The sequence below is a fragment of the Hyla sarda genome, chromosome 2, assembly GCF_029499605.1.
Source record: "Hyla sarda isolate aHylSar1 chromosome 2, aHylSar1.hap1, whole genome shotgun sequence".
NCBI classification, from domain to species: Eukaryota; Metazoa; Chordata; class Amphibia; order Anura; family Hylidae; genus Hyla; species Hyla sarda.
The window spans coordinates 274874106-274894714 of record NC_079190.1 but is presented as its reverse complement, the minus strand read 5'-3'; the positions used below and the strand labels follow the sequence as shown (position 1 = coordinate 274894714).

Genomic DNA, 20609 nt, shown 5'->3' with positions numbered 1-20609 from the left:
AACAACCCATGTTGGGTTCACTTTATGTTCTTTGCTATAAATGAAATGACACCTGCACACATTTTGATTTTCATGCACTTCTGCTGGCTTTTTGTTAAAATCAAGAAATATCTTATTAGTAGCATTATAGTAGGGAAGTACCCATAATTCTCTATGGTTACAATGACCTAAATCCAGATAAATAAGCATGATGTTAATATTTAACATTGTCAGTAGTGAATTACCTATATGGAGATTATTGTGAGAATAGATCATTTTGATTTTTTTTTTTTTAATTCTGATGGGAATGTTTACAGCAGAACATTTAAAGGGATTATCCAAGAATAGAAGACCAGAACTAATTTTTTCCAAAAACAGCGCCACGTCTGTCCTAAAATCGTGTGTGGTATTGTCAAGGATGGCTTGAAGTGAGGCCTTAAAGGGGTTATCCAGGGGAATTTTTATATATATATATATATATATATATATATATATATATATATATATCAACTGGCTCCATAAAGTTAAACAGATTTGTAAATTACTTCTATTAAAAAATCTTCATCCTTTCAGTACTTATGAGCTTCTGAAGTTGAGTTGTTCTTTTCTGTGAAACGTGTCTCTCTGATGACACGTGTCTTGGGAACCACACAGTTTAGAAGCAAATCCCCATAGCAAACCTATTCTACTCTGTGCAGTTCCCGAGACAAGCAGAGATGTCAGCAGAGAACACGGTTGCCAGACATAAAACAACAACTCAACTTCAGCAGCTGATAATTATTGAAAGAATGAAGATTTTTTAATTTAAGTAATTAACAAATCTGTTTAACTTTCTGGAGCCAGTTGATATAAAAAAAAGTTTTTTTTTTCCTGGAATACCCCTTTAAACTGTGAGTGATTGCCGCTGTATACTGCTGAGTGCCGAAATAAGCAAATTCACACCAGACAATGTTGGTATCATATCTCATTCTCAGCATACTGCCTAAAGAGCTGCCCAAGGAGTTTTGTTTAATTACACGGAAGTACATTGTTTTTACATTTGACAAAAAAGGGAGGATTAGTTATGATGTCAAAATCATCATGTTACCTTTTGATTGGTTATTTGAGCTTTATCTCTGTATATTTTATGCATATTTAGCATCCATTTCTTTCTTGGCCAAAGTTCATCTATGCAGCCCTCTCGCTCTCATACTGGAAAATCCCAGATCCTTGTCCTTCTATACAATCTGTATCCTCTTCAAATATTTTGTCTTCTGATGTCTCATCTTGGTCCATTCCAAGGTCTTTTTCTTAGTCACAAGCAGATTGCAAGCTGTTTTATGGGTTATGGGTAGTTTAACAAATATCTTTCTGCAGCATCAGCAGTGGCATATTAGTATTAATATATTGATCAGTCAGCAGAAACATAAGGGTCATCCTTATCAGTATTACAACTTGTCTCCGAACACTTCAATGGAACTGAGCTGCAATACCACACACAACCTGTGCACAGGGGTGGCATTTTTTGAGGAAGAAATTAGCTCTGGTTTTCTATTCCTGGACAACCCCTTTAACCAAATGAATTACATTTGTCATTATAGGAACACCAGTGTCTAAAATTGAGGTGTCTTCCAATGGTGATTCCAGCTTGAAAGTTATGTGGGAGCCACAATCTTCTGCAAAGAGTTACCTGCTAGAGTGGCATAAAAATACAGAGCTATCTGACTGTGAAATACACTGGAGAGTTGAACAGGAAGGAAAAAGGAGCTCAATTCTACAAGGTAAAACATAGGGGCACTTATTACCATTTAAGAGTTGTGTCACTTTCTGATTCTCCTTTCCACAGACTATGTTGGTACCATATAAGCTATTGGATTTTTTTTTAAATGTTTTTGTTGACCAGATCATCTTAAATCAGTTTACATAAGGAAGTTCTCCACTAATATGTTTTTACACAGCATACTATTAAAAATCTGATTTGAGTCGTGCCAAGCCTTCTTGTCCATTCCCTTTGCTTAAGCTAACTGCACATCTGCGTCAGAGTGTCATTTGCAGAATCCCCTCAAATAGGGGGACATGAGCAGAGAAAAAAAAATACAGCAAGCTTTGTTTTTTCATTTCAATTCTTGCAAATGAAGAAACACCAGATGGAACTAGATGAACCCCCTTAAAAGTCAATAGGATCCATCGGGATCCGGTGGTGTCCGTTGTGCAACAGACTTAGTGCTAGTTTGCCTTGACTGTCCTGTAACAGACTAGTTGTTAGGGAAAAACTACCATAATTGACATTGGGATTTTAAAAAGCTTCTGCTATTTGGAAATCTATCTCAGGTAAACATATTGCCGGAAATTACTTACATCTATAATCTGGCACTATGCAAGAAAAGGGCAAAAGTGGATAGGCAGCAGCCAATACAAAAACTTTCCCATTTTAGTTTTTAGTAAAACACAATAGAGGATTTTCCCATAAAATAAAAATAAAAAAACAAACAAAACAAAAAACACCTTGGGTTGTTCTCTTTTGTCAGGCTATTAAAAATTCAGATATGGTAAACCTTCATTTTAACAAACTTTAGTTATGATTAGTTGAGTCTGGGTGCTGAGACCTCAACCAATCACTAAAACGAAGGGCATTAGTGTTCAGCTGAGTGCTGTGCCCCTTCTTTTTGCTTAGCTTTGCTCACCTCTTCTTGAAAAGTAATGTGTGAAATTTAAGGATTTATAGAACGTCTCACAGACTTTCTGTAAATCTGCACACTGCTCTCTTCGTGTGTGGAGAACAGCCAAGCAGAAACATAGAGGCATAGCATGCTGAACACTTCTACCCCTTCATTTTAGCAGTCAGTGGAAGTTTCAGCACCCAGACCCCCACTGATCAAAACTTCTGACATAAAGAGTTTTTTTTTTTTTATAAAGATAGGTATCCTTTGCCCCCCATTTATAATGTGATCATTGCTTTGGATTCAGTAGTACAATTTAAAACCTGACCATGTGAACACATCTATAAGGATTTATATTGAGAAGAAATTTCAGCATAAGAGGAAAACATTTTTTATCCTCTTTAAAAGTTTCAGCTAATCTATGTGAATTACTTTTGCTGTCTTTTTCTTTTTACAGACATTCAGCCATATCAGAGGTACAGTGTGAGACTGTATCCCTTGTATAAAGACTGTATTGGGATGGCCATAGAAATAGATGCATACTCTAAAGAAGGAGGTAATGTATCTGATCATATGTGTCATACGTTTATATCATCAATAAAGAAGGGAATGTTTTGCACACTTAGAGCTCCATCGATCATAGGGACTATACCTACAGAATGTTATTATATAAGACACATCCCTTAGGCTTCTTTCACACTGCCATTGTGCTCAAACAGAAAACGGCTGTTGGGATCTCTTTCTTTTTTTTTTGTTTTGTTTTTTGCGTTCAACAGCCGTTATTGGGATGGGGTAGAACATGCAACAACGGGTCCCGATGGATCCCATTGATTATAATGGGGACCATCGGTCTCCATTGTTTTCTAGCGGGAGTAGCAGGAGAAAAAGACGGCGCATGCAGTAATTTTTCTCCCACTATTCTCCCCTCATTTTTTAACATCAGCTGACTGCCGGTTTTGAAAGACAGAGTGAAAGAAGTCTTATTTAGGGAATTCTGGTAGTAACTGAGAAATTAAAACCAAAGATTTGATAAGTATATTTAGTTTTACTGCCTATATACCCAACAGTGGTTCACAAGTTATATTTCTAACACAGAATGATAGACAAAGATATAGGCCCAGATTTATCAAACTGCGTGAGAGAAAAAGTGGAGAGATTTTCCCCCAGCAACCAATCACAGCTCAGCTTTCATTTTACAAGAGCTTGCTAGCTGAGCTGTGATTGGTTGTTGTGGGAAAAGCTCTCCATTTTTTTCTCTCAGACAGTTTGACAAATCTGGGCCATAGGCTTTTTGTTTATGTTGTAAGAAGATACATGATCTGGATATGAAGGATGTAATAGGGCGTATCAAAGAATCACTAAGAAATAATGTATATTATGTATTTTGTTTCATAGCACCAGACTACTCTCCAGATATCACATTGATAACTGTCAACAAATCCCAGGCGGCAGTGCAATGGAAGCCAATTCCTGTGCAAAGAAGCAATGGATTCATTAACTACACAGTTTTTTGGACTGAAACAAGTGGAAAAGAGCATAGTAAGAGTAAAAACATGTTCATCACACAGCACAAAAAAGATATCTGGGTGTTAAATGCTGTTTTTACACTGCCACGATCGCTTACAGGGTTCAGTGGCACAAATATTACATTTAATGTATACAGTCCAAAATACTAACCTTTTAAGATGATACAGTTATCAGCACTAGGCAAAGAGAGGCTACAGCTGCTGGGAGGCTCCTAAGAAGGCAGTAAAGGCAGAATTTGAGTGAAGAAGTAGGAGCAAGGTAATTTTAGTGTGTGGCATAGAAGCAACATGTAACACCTAGGGAGTCTACTCCTGAGATGAGAAAGGGTTAGGCCTCTATGTGAATTATCCCCAAAGAAAGAGCATTGGATGAAGGTAACATCCGGAAGACAAGCAGCAAGTGGCGGTTATAAATGTTCTAAGCAGCAGGTCCATAAGTGACTGCAATGAGGCAATCTGTTGGGCTAGAGGCAATGACTGAGCACATAAGTCTTTGTCAGAGACTGAGAGACTGTGAGGGCCAGGTCAGTGTGGGCTGATGTACCAGCCTAATGAAAGAAAGTATTACGGTCAGAGTAGCTAACTGCTCAGAGACAGTGTATACAGAGGGAATTTATCTTCTCTAGACTTCCCGAGACTTACATAGATGGACCAGTAAGTTATAGGTCCATGTAAACTATTACTTCTTGAATGGTGGGAAGCAAGCTGTGTAAAACAGCTATCCTGTGTAATCTGTTAAGAATTCTGCATTGACATGTTAAGCTGGGACATTCGTGTTTATTGAAAAGAAGGTAAAGTTTATACATTTAGGATTTGGATTTAGACTTTATTTGTCCTATTGTGCCTGGGACCATTTCTCATGGTTGCTCCATGGAGTCTGCATGATAAATAGATTGCACCTTCCATCAAAGGGAGGTCAAGGATGGTGGCATAATGGCCATGAGGACCTACAGAGGAGCTAACTGATTCCTGTATTAGGCTATTGGTACAGTTCTGCAGGTAGTGCAAAACACTGTGTAGTCTAATTCTACCATCTATTTTTGCACTAATTCTTTTTTTTACTAGTTCACAGACGCATTGATCTGCTTTACAGCTGTAGGTATAAAACTAGGAAATGCTTCATAAAAGCCATTTGCAAATTTGCTATATTTTAGATCAATTGAATCAATACAAATGTGGTGGCGAGGGAAGATAGAGCCCTAAAGACCTTTCCTAAAGTCAGCAATGTATATGGCTTACTTAAAGGTGCCAGCGTTTATAAAGAAATAAAAAACTTTTTTATTGTTAGATACCTCTAGATTATGTGAATGTAGCCAGCAACTTCTTCATGTACTGTTCAAACAGTGGCCAACAGGACCATTTGTTGACTTATTCTGTTGACTTATGGATCTATTCTAAAGCTTATAGAATACTTCTCCCTTTTAGCTAACTAAATTGATGACCAGTCCCTAGCAGATGGCAGTGTGCTGTTTCCTTAGCTACATCATTTGTAGTCAGGCTGATAAAAGCAACAGCTCGGTTTTCACATTATAAGTAACAATTCTTAAGAGCCTTGCTGGTAACTGCAGCTAAACATTTGAAAAAAATATTGTAACAGTTCCAAAAATGTTCCTTGCACTAAAAATATACAGTAACCCCCCGACATACGATAGCCCCGACATATGATTAAATCGACATACGATGGTCTCTCAGAGGCCATCGCATGTTGATGTCAGCATCGACATACAATGCTTTTATATGTCGGGGCCATGGCATTAACTGCTATCCGACAGCACAAAATGCTTAAGCTGCTGTCGGATAGCAGTTTAAGTATCCCAGACAGGTTCACTTACCTATCCCCGCTGCTCGGGGTCCACTTCGAGATCCTCCAGCATCTTCAGCATCTTCTCTGGGGTCCGGGCCTCACTTTCCAGCGTCGTTATTACGTCGCTGCCCACGCCGTCCCGGCGCAGCAACGTAATAACGTCACCAGAAAGCGAGGCCCGGACACCGGCGAAGATGCAGAAGAAGGCGGAGGATCCCGAAGAAGATGCCGGAGCATCGGGACAACATCGGGAGCCCCTGGGACAGCATCGGGAGCGGTGAGGACGCGGTCCGGAGCGGCGGGACAGGTGAGCATTAAATGCACTTTTTACATTGCACGAATCGCTCAACATACGATGGATTCGACAAACGATGGGTCGTCTGGAACGAATTACCATCGTATGTTGAGGGACCACTGTATCTGAAATTAGAAGTAAATCAAAATGAAATGAATTGACCGGGGTCACAGTAACAGCATGCTTGGCTAGCTCCGTACTTCCTATACTTTTGTATGAAGCTGCAGAAAGCATGATTGACCACCACATTATGTCAGTCCTTCCCATGTCCCTGTAATCAGTTGGGACCCCAACAGTTGGAACTCCACTGATATAACTTACTGCACACACTTAGCATGCATGATGTATGTTCGGCTCCAAGTGCAGAATTATCATAGTATCAAAAAATAGTGTTATAAAAAGTGTTACCTTACCCCAAACTTTAATATAATAAATTTTATTGAATTAGATTGGTAGACCTCATGGTAAGGTTTTGTTTTGCTATGTTAGGAATCATTTCCTGTTAACTTTTTTCTTTATACATATTGGTTCATTCTTAAAGGGGTACTCCACTGGAAAAAAATTTTTTTTTTTTTTTTTAAATCAACTGGTGCCAGAAAGTTAAACAGATTTGTAAATTACTTCTATTAAAAAAAATCTTAATCCCTCTAGTACTTATAAGCTTCTGAATGCTTCATAGGAACTTCTTTTCTTTTTGAATTTCCTTTCAGTTGTACCACAATGCTCTCTGCTGACCCCTCTGTCCATTTTTAGGAACTGTCCAGAGCAGGAGCAAATCCCCATAACAAACCTATCCTGCTTTGGACAATTCCTAAAATGGACAGAGGTGTCAGCAGAGAGCACTGTGGTCAGACGGAAAGGAAATTCAAAAAGAAAAGAACTTCCTGTGAAGCATACAGAAGCAGTACTACAAGGCTAAGATTTTAATAGAAGTAATTTACTAATCTGTTTCATTTTCTGTCATCAGATGATTAAAAAAAATTATGTTTTCCAGTGGAGTACCCCTTTAAAGTGTACCAAATTTTAATAAACTAAAGCAGGTGGGATATAAATTATTGAATTAATTAATATTATGAATTAAAGTCTACAGGACCTCCAATTCTGTATACCGTTTGCTTTAGGTGTGCAAAGATAAAGAGGCACTGTGTTCTGCACCCTTCATCGGTGGTGTTCTCTAAACCCCTTTTGATACAAACGCCTGACATGTAATTATGATATATTAGATGGTTTAGGAAATAAAATAAGAAAGAAAATAGCGTGTAACACAAGTAAGTGTTGGAATGGAATTTTCAGCAGATTGAAAGGAGGTAGACCATTTTTTTGATTGAAGAGCACCTCTATTATCTTGTTACTAGGATGTGTTATACTATTGTTCAAAATGTGGTAACAGGGTCAGACTCTGCATGGACATACCCAATTGACAAGAGGAAAAATGGCACTAAGTAGAGTTCCATGAAAATATTTTACAGAACTATTATTTTATAAGGGAATACAAGTATTTAAACAGCAGTGCCAGAGGAGCAGACATGTCCTCTTTAAACCATTCATAAGAGTTACAGTTTCTCATTGCCCTTCTGTAATTTGTAAATTATTCAAATAGACTATTATGGTAACACACACACCATACTCATAACTTGGCTATTGCACTTCATAGAAATAAATATTATGTTGTTTTAGGTGCAACTCTAGATGGTTCAGCAACAAAGTACATTATAACAAATCTGCTCCCGTCAACTACATACCAAGTGTTGCTAAGCAGCTCTACATCTGAAGGAAGTGTGAATGGAACTGGTTTAATGCTTCACACTGCTGCCGCAGGTAGGCTAGACATTCAACATTTTGGGAAATTGTAAAGGGCCTTATTGATAGAAAACTCTTTCTAGAATTTTGAAATGTAACTCTGTTAAAAAAAAAAGACAGTCTGGATCACCATTAGAACACTTTTCCTTTGAAAAGAAAAGTATATTAAATTATATGACAAAGGATATCAAACAATATGATAAATAATAAGATAACCAGAAAACAAAGCACCACTTAGGCTGCATTCACACTTTGTTTTTACAATACGGGTGCGGCTGGGGGGGGGGGCAGACTAGGCTCTCCCGTACCCAGCCGGACCAGCACTGAAATCTATTTACTTTAATGAGCCAACCGGAGTCAAACGGTGACTCCGGTCGGCTCGTTTTTGACCCATATGTGGTTTCCTGACCGGACCTAAAACCGTAGTATACTACGGTTTTAGGTCCGGTCACAAAACCGGATACGGGTCGAAATTGAGCCGACCGGAGTCACCGTTTGACTGGTCCAACTGGGGTACGGGAGAGCCCGGTTTGCCCCTCCCCCAGCTGGATCCGGCACCCATTACGTAAAAACAAAGTGTGAATGCAGCCTTAGGTTGGTTGTCCGAGCACCTGAAGTGCTCTATTATTTAAAGGGGTTCTCCGGTGCTTACACATCTTTTCCCCTATCCAAAGGATAGGGGATAAGATGCCTGATCGCGGGAGTCCCGCCGCTGGGGACCCCCGGGATCTTGCACGCGGCTCCCCGTTTGTAATCAGTCCCGGAGCGTGTTAGCTCCGGGTCTAATTACAGGCGACCACCAGGCCGGCGGCGTGTGACGTCACTCCTCCGCCCCCGTGTGACGTCACATTCCGCCCCTCAACGCAAGCCTATGGGAGGGGGTCACACGCCGCCGGCCCGGTGGTCGCCTGTAATCAGACCCGGAGCGAACACGCTCCGGGGACTGATTACAAACGGGGTGCCGTGTGCATGATCCCGGGGGTCCCCAGCGGCGGGACTCCCGCGATCAGGCATCTTATCCCCTATCCTTTGGATAGGGGAAAAGATATATAAACACCGGAGAACCTCTTTAAACCTTATTTATGTCAATACGGCCACCTCTTATAAATAGAAGGCCTGGATCTAGAGTAACTGTAACACATATTATTCGTAACATGAGTAGTAAAAAAAATTGTTGTTAGCTTGTTTATATACTGTATTCAATTTATAACCCATGTTTACCATCCAGATAATGAAGACATCAATATGATGCTCCTGATTTTTATCCTGTTTGGATTCTTTATTATCATTGTCATGGTTCTTACCTGCATTATGAAACATGAAAGGTAAATATAGTAATGAATAAAACAGCAATGCAAGAATTCAGCCTTTGTCTACTCACTAGTAATGTTTTCTATACAAGCATATATAATCTCTCAACTACTCTTGTCTTCCATTGTAAGTTCTTGTGACCTGTCTAATAGCTTATTTATCCTTATCAATCTGCACCTCATTATTGCTTATAGTAAACAAGACTTCATTCCACCTGTAAATAAAGTTTTTTTAAATGCCAATAAGTTTTTTCAGTTGTTCTGTGTCCATATAAGTTTATGACACATTGTTCATCTCTTGTTTTCTTTTGCCATAATAGGATGAAGAATCGGTTCTGGCCTGTTGTTCCAGACCCTGCCAATAGTCAAATGGGAAAACGAGTCTTCTTCTTGGAAAAGGTCAATTTTTTAGTCTAACCTTATTAAATAATTGTAGTGTTACATATACTGTAAGACTTACTTGACTATAGTAAATATTAGGGATGCACCGAAAGGGAAATTTTGGGCTGAAACCGAAGCTGAAAATGCACTGCCCCGTCCACTTTTTTCAATATCGTTTTTGTAAAATTGTATTATCAGAATTTTTTAGTTACTGATGTACTTGAAGGTTACACCGGAACACATACGGGGTAGCTATAGAAAATACTGGCCATGCTTGGAGCCACAGAGCTGCCATACATTGACTCCAGGATACACTAAAGGGGTACACACCTATCTGATTGGTTGCTATGGGCAACTACTCAATTTTTCCTCAGCACGTTCCGATAAATCTCCCCCTTATATCTTTAAAAAGAAATAAAAAAAAAATCAGTATGCTTAATCCCTTAAGGACCAAGCAATTTTCAGTTTTTGCACCCATTTGTTTTTTCCTCCTCATCTTTTAAAAATCATAACCCTTTCAATATTGCACCTAAAAATCCATATTATGGCTTATTTTTTGTGCCACCAATTCTACTTTGTAATGACATCTGTCTTTTTACCCAAAAAACTACGGCCAAACGGAAAAAAAAAAATCATTGTGCGACAAAATTGAAGAAAAAATACAATTTTGTAAATTTGGGGGGCTTACGTTTCTAGGCAGTATATTTTTCGGTAAAAATGAAACTTTATCTTTATTCTGTAGGTCCGTACGATTAAAATGTTGTACTACATGCACGAAAATTAATACATTTAAAATTGTCCTATTCTGACCCCTATAACTTTTTTATTTTTCCACGTATGGGGCGGTATGAGGGCTCATTTTTTGTGCCGCGATCTGAAGTTTTAATTGCTAACACACTTTTTGATCGCTTTTTATTCCTTTTTATGGTATAAAAAGTGACCAAAAATACGCTAATTTGGAATTTGGAATTTTTTTGCGCGTACGCCATTGACCGTGCGGTTAAATTAACAATATATTTTTATAGTTCAGACATTTACGCATGCGGCAATACCACATATGTTTATTTTTATTATGTTTATATATTTTTTATATGAAATTTGGGAAAAGGGGGGTGAATTTAACTTTTAATAAGGAAGGAACTTTTTTTTTTTACTTTTTTTTCTACACTTTTAGTCCCCTTAGGGGACTCTTAGGAGGAATCATTTGATTCCTCATACAGATTACTGTGGTTGTATAAAACCACATTGATCTGTGTGCTCTGTGCTCGATTGATAAAGCCTGGCCCATCGGAGCCGACACAGGACATGAGGTAAGCCCTCAGGTTACCTCAACAGTGGATCATTCCACCAAACAAACACCCCCCCCCCCCCCTCCGAGATCGCGCTGCAGGGGGGTGGGGCGATCCACACCACTGGACCACCAGGGATGGGATGGAATAAGGCACCTTTAGACGCCGCTGTCAGCTTTCACAGCGGCGATCTAAAGGGTTAATAGCCAGCAAAGGAGATCGCTGCATGTCGGCTATTAACGCCAGCCCCCAGCTACAAGAATCAGCTGGGGGCCGGCCGGTATGATGCGGGCTCGAGTCGGGAGCCTGCGCCATACCACCTTAACACATGGACGAGCATCTATGGTCGTTAAGGGGTTAAAACGTTCTTTTCTGACCCCCTATAACTTTCTTATTTTTCCATATCAGGGGTTGTATAGGGGCTAATTTTTTGCGCTGTGATCTGTATTTTTTATCAGTACCATTTTTATTTTGATGGAGCTTTTTGCATTACTTTTTTTCTGCAACATTAAGCAAACAATAATCTGCAATTCTGGCCATTGGCATTTTTTTTTACATTTACTCCATTGACCATGTGGTTTTAATGACATATTTTAATAGTTCGGACATTTATGCACGCGGCGTTACCAAATAGGTTTATTTTTGTTAACCTTGTTTTATTTGAAGAGGGGGGGGGGGGGATGATTTATATTTTTATTTATTTATTGCCTTTTTATTTTTTACAAATCAATTTTCACAATATTTTTGTCACCATAGGGCCATGTTTTCCACAGTGTGCCTCCAGTTGTTGCAAAACTACAACTCCCAGCATGCCTAGACAGCCAGGGAGATTTAGTTTTGTAACAGCTGGAGGCACACTATGGAAAACACTGCCCTATGGGGACAAAAAAAAAGCCCCTCCCGCTAAATAAAAATTTAAATCACACCCCTCTTCTAGATACGGATCAATACTATGCTACAGCTATAGCACAGCACTGATCAGTGTTAACGGCGCTCCATTACCACAGGCTGCTAAGGCTTGCATTACTGGAGCCCCGATCAGCGAGCTCAGCTCCTGAGCTCACTTCATATGCCTGCTGCACGGCTGTGCCATATACACACGGTGGTCATCCATGTAGGGGTTAAGTCACCTCCTCCCAGCGCTAGGCACTGCTGGGAGGAGAGACAGTCGGACCATAATGGAGGGCCTTGACCGCGTCTCATGAGATCTGGGGAAGGGGTGTAAGGGGCTTGCACTGCCAACTGCCTGAGTTCCCTCCCACAGCACAGGGGGGATGAGGCAGTGTGGTGCCGGTGTACAGTTCTGCACCGCACACCGGAGAGTGTATAAAGTGAAAACCACACCCCCATTTTAGGCCAAGCCCACCAAAATTATCGCCATGAAATTCCCTTAGCCGAAAACGCTGAAAGGGGCATTTTCGGCAGGCAAAATTTCAGTGCATCCCTAGTAAATATAATACAAAATCTATTGTAAAAAATAGAAAATTAGGCACCTGCTAAACATAACAGAGGTGCCAAATAGATCGGTGCAACAGGACCCTATACAGCTTTACAAATCATATGATCATCTATTAGTGGTTTTTTATTGAATTTTACAGTCTTTAACATTTTTATAAGAGAAAACATAATTTCATTTGATTTACTAATAATAGCTTGTCTAGTGTTTATATCTAAGTGATAATTCACCTCAGAAAGGTAATATACAGTGGGGCAAAAAGTATTTAGTCAGCCACCAATTGTGCAAGTTCTCCCACTTAAAAAGATGAGAGAGGCCTGTAATTTTCATCATAGGCATACCTCAACTATGAGAGACAGAACGAGGAAAAAAAATCCATAAAATCACATTGTCTGATTTAAGAATTTATTTGCAAATTGTGGTGGAAAATAAGTATTTGGTCACCTACAAACAAGCAAGATTTCTAGACCAAAGGGTAGGGAATAAGATGTAAATATGATTGCGGTGATCCCAGAATCTGTCATTGCGCACCTGCCTTTGTGAGCTCTCCGCAGCGCTGGAGGCTCCGAGTGTGTAGCGTGACGACCACAGGGCCGGAGTATCGTGATGCCACAACTCCGGCCCCCGTGTGATGTCACGCCCCGCCCGCCCAATGCAAGTCTATGGGAGGGGGCATGATGGCACACATGGGGACATAGTGAATGACCTGCAGAGAGCTGGACTAAAGTAACAAAGGCTACAATCAGTAACACACTACGCCGCCAGGGACTCAAATCATACAGTGCCAGACGTGTCCCCCTGCTTAAGCCAGTACATGTCCGTGCCCGTCTGAAGTTTGCTAGAGAGCATTTGGATGATCCAGAAGAGTATTGGGAGAATGTCATATGGTCAGATAAAACCGAGTTGCATCCAAAGAACACCATACCTACTGTGAAGCATGGAGGTGGAAACATCATGCTTTGGGGCAGGGATGACTGTACCGTATTAAGAAAATAATGAATGGGGCCACGTATCATGAGATTTTGAGTGAAAACCTCCTTCCATCAGCAAGGGCATTGAAGATGAAACGTGGGTGGGTCTTCCAGCATGACAATGACAAACACACCACCGGGGGCAACAAAGGAGTGGCTTTGTAAGAAGCATTTCAAGGTCCTGGAGTGGCCTAGCTAGTCTCCAGATCTCAACCCCATAGAAAACCTTTGGAGGGAGTTGAAAGTCTGTGTTGCCCAGCGGCAGCCCCAAAACATCACTGCTCTAGAGGAGATCTGCAAGGAGGAATGGGCCAAAATACCAGCAACAGTGTGTGAAAACCTTGTGAAGACTTACAGAAAACGTTTGACCTCTGTCATTACCAACAAAGGGTATATAACAAAGTATTGAGATGAACTTTTGTTATAGACCAAATACTTATATGCAAATAAATTCTTTAAAAATCAGACAATGTGATTTTATGGATTTTTTACTCATTATGTCTCTCATAGTTGAGGTATACCTATAATGAAAATTACAGGCCTCTCATCTTTTTAAGTGGGAGACCTTGCACAATTGGTGACTGACTAAATACTTTTTTGCCCCACTGTATTTGTTTTGGCTTCTAGTAAAAAGTGGTTTATTTTTGTAGACTCCCGAGATGACGTTTGATATAAGTGATGTTTCTCAGATCAACACAAGTGAACTTAGAATTGTGGAGGGATGGAAAGAAAAGAATCTACCTTTGGAAAATGGAGTCAAGGATAACTGTTTTGAAGATTATGGTCTTGCATGCAATACACAAACATCATCTTCTCCAGAAGATCCAAATAAGCCAAAGTATTACATCAATGTTGACACGGTCCAGTATGCCAAAGTGATCACAGAGGGTTACCGTGAACAGAGTCCTCCAACTTCTGTCTATGTAAGATCTGACTCCACACAACCTCTTCTTTGTGATGTATCACCGAGCCCCCAGAATTATGAAAACACATGGTTCCACTTCAGCAGCCATGAGGACAGTGTGTTCTTGATGGAAGAGGAAACTTTGAAAGACTTTCCTCTTTTAAATGCCTTGCAGCTCCATGAGGATTAAGATACATTCAGTGGGTTTCATGAAGAAATTTGCAGCAATCATATCTACATATATAAAACTCAACGTGTGTGTGTGTGTATGTATGTCTGTATGTATGTATGTGTGTATGTTCCAGCATCACGTCCAAATGGCTAAAGATATTAACATGAAACTTGGCACACATGTTACTTATATGTCAACAACAAACATAGGATAGGTAATTTAACCCTTACTCACCCCCCATTTGCCAGGGTCGGGGTTTTTGTTTAAAGTCCCATAAAAGTCTATGGGAAATATATCTTACTGCATAACTTTCAAACGGCTGGAGATATTTCGATAATACTTGGTCACATGTTACTTATATGTCCACTTAAAATATAGGATAGTTAATTTAACCCTTAACTACCCCCATTTGTGAGGGTGGGGTTTTTCGTTTAAAGTTCCATGCAAATCAATGGAAAATGTATGTTCCCACATAATTTCCGTACAGCTGGAGATATTTCAATACCTGGTACACATATTACGGGTCGTGATAGGAGGTCGGGATAGGAGGTCGGGATTGGAGGACGGGATAGGAGGTCGAGATAGGTTGACGGAATAGGAGGTCGGGATAGGAGGTCAAGATAGGAGGTCGAGATAGGAGCTCGAGATAGGAGGGCGGGATAGGAGGTCGCGATAGGAGGACGGGATAGGAGGTCGGGATAGGAGGTCGGGATATGGGGTTGGGATATGACAACAATATTTGAGGACGGGACATGAAGTCAAAAGCTTCCTCTATTGATTTTCCTCCACAACAAGGATTAGGAAGGAAAAACTGGGCAACGCTGGGACGGGATAGGAGGTCGTTATAGGAGGTTGGGATAGGAGGTCAAGATAGGTGGTCATGATAGGAGGTCGGGATAGGAGGTCAGGATAGGAGGTTGGGATATGAGGACAGGATAGGAGGACGGGATATGAAGATGGGATATGAGGTCAGGGTATGGGGATGGGATATGGAGACGGAATATGGGGTTGGGCTATGAGGATTTGAACATACCAGTTCTGTTGAGGTAGCCATACACTTTCAATAGTTGACGGCGACTGAAGACAGGAGAAGTAAGCTGTTGAAAGACACCTCTGGCAGCACCTTATCTTTACGAGAACATAAAGTTCAAAAGGTAGAAATCCAACATGCATAACCCGTTCTCTCCCCCAACATTATTTGTTGGTGAATAGTCAGGAACGAGTCATACACTTTAGACAGTCAGCTAACTTTTGTCTAAACTGTTCCTTGGAATACTTTATACTCCAAGGTTGGTTTCAGACACTTTGCTATATGAGGTGTTAGCTGTCATCACACAGGAGGTTCCTTGGTCGAATATTAAAAGGGATACTCTGGTGGAAAACTTTTTTTTATTAACTGGTGCCAGAAAGTTAAACAGATTTGTAAATTACTTCTATTAAAAAAAAAGGGTGCCTCCAGCTGTTGCATTAGTTGCAGATTGATCCCTCCACCCATTGAAGCAGACAGGCTCCCTGTCATCAGCTGACTAGTGAGTCAGGTCTCGGCTGCATTGCAAGCTGGGAAAAATCCGAGACAACAGTAATTTTGTATGCTGGTAAAAATAAATATTGTAGTGAATATCACAGAAGAATTGTGAGCAAACCGTCACACACAGGTACAGACACTATATTATGAACTACACTAACTTTACAGCCCCTGTAGCATAGTCAAATAAATAAAAAATCCTGGAATATCCCTTTAATTTTCTGGCACCAGTTAAAAAAAAAAAATGTTTTCCAGTGGTGTACCCTTTTAACTCCAATAGCATTACATGGCTTTGCAAAATCTATATATTTTCCTTCCCCCACCATCCTGTATTTGGAACTGTGTAATAAAGTAAGTAAGCAAGTCAGTACTCTGTGATAATTTTTTTTGCTTCTATAGTGCTGCATAGGCCAATAATAAAATAGAGGTAATGGAGTATGCCTTGTGTATACCCTGCGTATATTTCCCCTTTGCTAGGGCTCTCCTAATGCAACCTACATTTCCCATTATACCTTTTGCTTTGCAGAGACAGAGGGGGCAGGGTCTCATCCATGCATCAGGCCGTGCAGCAAGTGATAGATGAATTACATAGATCTTCTGCCCCCTAACTTACAATATAGGCTATCATATGAGATGCAGCTTCAGCTTGTCTCCTTAAAGGTTTCTGATGGGTTTCTTCCAGTTAGTGAGTGCAAGCAGAAGGCAGATATATGGCATCAGGCTACCATAGGACACCATAGAGAATCTGCACATAGAAGAGACAGGCAGTGAGAGTCAGGGGAGTTGCATGTCTTTGAAGTTAATCATTGTATGGCAGGGCCGGCCCTAGCATGGGACCCAGTGGGACTTTTCAAGGGTGGCACTTCGCTGCCCCCTTTTTGTTTTTTTTGTGCCACCTAGGTCCATGGTTGGGCCAGCCCTGCCGATGCGCTGCACTGCGGCCACTTTAGACAGTGAGTCTGCAGCCTGCCGGCTCGAGTCTGACGAGTCTGGACCTTCCTCCACAGATCCATGCAGGAGGACGTCAGTGACGTCACTCTTCAGGTCGCCACCGGAGAAAAGAAGCGCTGCGCAGGCCAGGTGATTGTGTGTGTCTGTGTCTTTGTGTGTGTCTCTGTGTCGGGGGGGGAGATATATTCTAGCTATTGTGGGGAAACTCCTACCTAATGTGGGGAAACTATGCTACCTAATGTGTGGATCCTATGCTACCTAATGTGGGGAAACTATGCTACCTAATGTGGGGAAATTATGCTACCTATTGTGGGGAAACTATGCTACCTAATGTGGGGAAACTATGCTACCTAATGTGGGGAAACTATGCTGGCTACCTAATTTAAGGGAACTATGCTGCCTACCTAATGGCTTCTTCCTAATGCTGCAGATTAATGTGAGTTGCATTGCTGTGGAGCTTTTGAATATGCAGTGCAATTTTATGGCATAGTACTTTTTTTTGGGGGGGGGGGGGGGGCAGCATTTCAGTCTTGGACCCAGGCAGCACAATGTCTTGGGACAGCCCTGTTGTATGGACTTGTCCATTAGATAACAGCTCCCCTACTATGTTCACATGGTGTAATGTCTGTGCAGCAGAGTCCCATTGATTTCAATGGGGTCCTGTTTAATGTGCACTAAACTGAACTAAGTATAATTTGTATGGATTGCATTCTTTCATCAGATACAGACACACACAATCACCTGGCGGCGACCTGACGGGTAATGTCACTGACTTTCTCCTGCGCAGATCTGTGGAGGAATGTCACTTGCGCGACAACCCTCGTCAGATCCGGTCCGTCAGGCTGCAGACTCACTGTCTAAAGTGGCCGCTGCTCTATTAAGCAGCTCGGGGCTGCGCCGACGCCACACCCGCTTTAGAACAGTAATATACACTTGATATACACCATTCATAAAGCAGCTGGTGTGGGTGAAATGAATACTATGATTTTTTATATATATATATATATATATATATATATATATATTTCTACAGTTTATTATAACTCTGCACTTTATCATTTCATATCTGAAGCCATAATATTAAAAACATGGATAAGTAAATAACATTGATTATCTTGTGATAATGACTCCTGTCATGGGGTGGGATATATTGGTAGCAAGTGAACAGTCCATTCGAACTAGCATCTGTAGGATGTGCTATAAAAACAAGTTTGGTCCATGGAGGCCCCACCTCACTCCTTACAGGGCTTGCTAGTGTCTTGGTGCCAGATATCACAGGAAACATTCAGAGGTCTTGTGGACACAAGTATAAACTGTTTTGGTGTCACAAGGGAGACCAATACAATATTAGAGGGTGGTTTTACAGTTATGGCACATTGGTACTGTATATACTGTCTATAAGGTAAATTACTTAACAGAGTTATCCAGCTTAAAAAACAAAAAACCTGCCCAGCCTGCCAGAATTAAAACAAAAAAATCTAGACTTATCTCCCGCAGGCCCAGGTGCCTCCTGTGTTGATGCCCGATCCTCCGATGCAGTCTTCTTTTTGGTGCTCACAGCCTGGGCAGGTTAAAAAAAAAAAGTTTAAAGCAGGATAACCCCTTCAAGTACTTGTCTACTTTTTAAAAGTATGTATGATTGGTATAGCCAGTAAGTAGGATAAACATCTAATGGTCTTTTTTACCATAGTAACCTATTATATTTACATAATGTTCTTAAACTATAGTATCAACAGTATAAGCTAAAGTCTATTTTGCTATAAATGTGAATTATGTTTTCAGAAATAAAAAATTTTTGATGTATTATACACTCTTTTTTATTTGTTTACTTACATGTACATTATTTATGTTAATGGTATATGGAGTTTTTCAGCAGACAGGATAGAAATGTATTTACAAAATGTTCCCTTCTTTTTTTGAGCAGGTCTTTTTCCCTTACACCAATGTGGCAAATGTATCATATGGTCACATTTCAGTCTATGCACTCCAGTTTAGGGGGCAGGACCAAAGCTGGGTTTAGTACACACACTGGGCTTTCCCTTACTTGTCTGGCCAGTCACATCACAATCCCTACACCTTACTGTTATGATGTGACATAGTACTTGTAAAGGTGCACTAGACTGAACAGGCTGGCACTGTGCTGGGATGATAATCTACACAGTACACTCCTATAAATGGTATGAAGATGCGTGGAACTAAGAGGATGGAGGCTGGGGCTATTAGTGCTCCCAGCTATGTCAATGGTGCTGTGAGTAATGCTGCAGTCCCAGTGTAACCCAGCCCCAGGTGCACACAACTTTTGTCAGTGGAAGGCTGCATGTATTGGTACAGTGGTGGAAGTCCCTGGGGCGCATCCCTGTATACTGTGTACAGGTGATGTTGATTGGCTTGTCTTTGGTGTTGCGGTGCATGCAGATAACCAGACACAGGGAGACTAGCAGGGCTGCCATCAGAAATTTGGGGGCCCCCTCCCCCAGACCCACCTCCAGGGCCCGCCCACTATTTTCCCTACTATCTATGAAAAACAAGAGCCCTTTAGTTCACTGAGGAAGAAGGAAATATACATATCACCATCATACTGTTACTGACCAAATCCTGTATACTGACACCAATATTACCAATAATACCAGGACACAAAATTGTATAGTATCATCACACCATAACCACTACCTTTACCACCACATAGTGACAATGCAAAAATCACTGAACTTAAACCAATATTCCCCATGCAAAGCCCATACAGCTATGACCCTGGCTCTACACAGGGCCTGCAGACCAAATAAGTGATTACAGTGCAATTACATTTACTGACTCACAGGGGGCATCTTCTTGGAGTCATTCTTTTTCCTTTTCTTCTCTGTTTTGATCTGACCGCCATAAAGTCTTCTTCCAACCATGAGTCATCTCCACAGAATCTAAATCATAGTAGGCTGAAGGTAGATTTAAGAAAAAAGAAAAAAAGGAGCTGGCAGCAGCGGGCCCCTCCCAGGCCTAAGTCCTTGGGCAGTGCCTGGGTGCCCAATCTGTCAGTCTGTCCCTGGATATAAGATAGATAGATATGAGATAGATAGATAGATAGATATGAGATAGATGGATAGATAGGAGTCATCTCCACAGAATCTGCCAGACAACAAACATATTAGGCACCACACTTTTCTGCACATTCCCCACCTGTTTTCTACCCTAATAATGCCCCCCTTGGGTCCCTGCGAGGGAATAGGTGTGTTGGGGGGAAAGGGTGGTGGTGGGTAGGTAATTTCCTCTCCCCTATTAGGTAGTGCCCCCCGTAGGTAGGTAGGAAATTTCCTCTATAAGAAACCCCCAGTAGGTAAGTAAAATAGTAACATAGTTCATAAGGTTGAAAAAAGACCAGAGTCCATCAAGTTCAACCTATATCCCTAATGAGTCCCTACTAATGAGTTGATCCAGAGGAAGGTAAAAAACCCTCATACTAGAGGTAAAAATTATATATATGGCAGTCAGAATAAATCCCTGGATCAATGTTCTGTCCCTATAAATCTAGTTTGTGCAAGGGGCTTAAACCGTGAGTACTTACCAGGAACATCTTACATAAATACCATATACATAATAAGCAGCTGAGGTGTGC

At 40.8% G+C, this 20609-nt stretch overlaps 1 protein-coding gene and 1 long non-coding RNA gene across 2 annotated transcripts in view; one reads left to right on the top strand and one right to left on the bottom strand.

The window, feature by feature from the left end:
- CSF3R (colony stimulating factor 3 receptor) overlaps positions 1-16666 on the top strand; it is a 47045-nt gene extending 30379 nt beyond the window's left edge. Inside the window, exons 11-17 of the mRNA XM_056557146.1 lie at positions 1560-1739; positions 3076-3174; positions 4014-4157; positions 7921-8061; positions 9272-9368; positions 9674-9752; positions 14101-16666. Coding sequence (XP_056413121.1) covers positions 1560-1739; positions 3076-3174; positions 4014-4157; positions 7921-8061; positions 9272-9368; positions 9674-9752; positions 14101-14544 — 1184 coding nt within the window. The 3' untranslated portion in view covers positions 14545-16666. The remainder of the gene's footprint in view (positions 1-1559; positions 1740-3075; positions 3175-4013; positions 4158-7920; positions 8062-9271; positions 9369-9673; positions 9753-14100) is intronic.
- Positions 8076-16791, bottom strand: LOC130356106 (uncharacterized). The gene is made up of 3 exons (XR_008888785.1): positions 16665-16791; positions 9265-9347; positions 8076-8143 (listed from the first exon to the last, which is right to left on the bottom strand). It is a non-coding gene; the product is annotated as an uncharacterized LOC130356106 (long non-coding RNA).
- Between the last annotated feature and the right edge of the window lie 3818 nt (positions 16792-20609).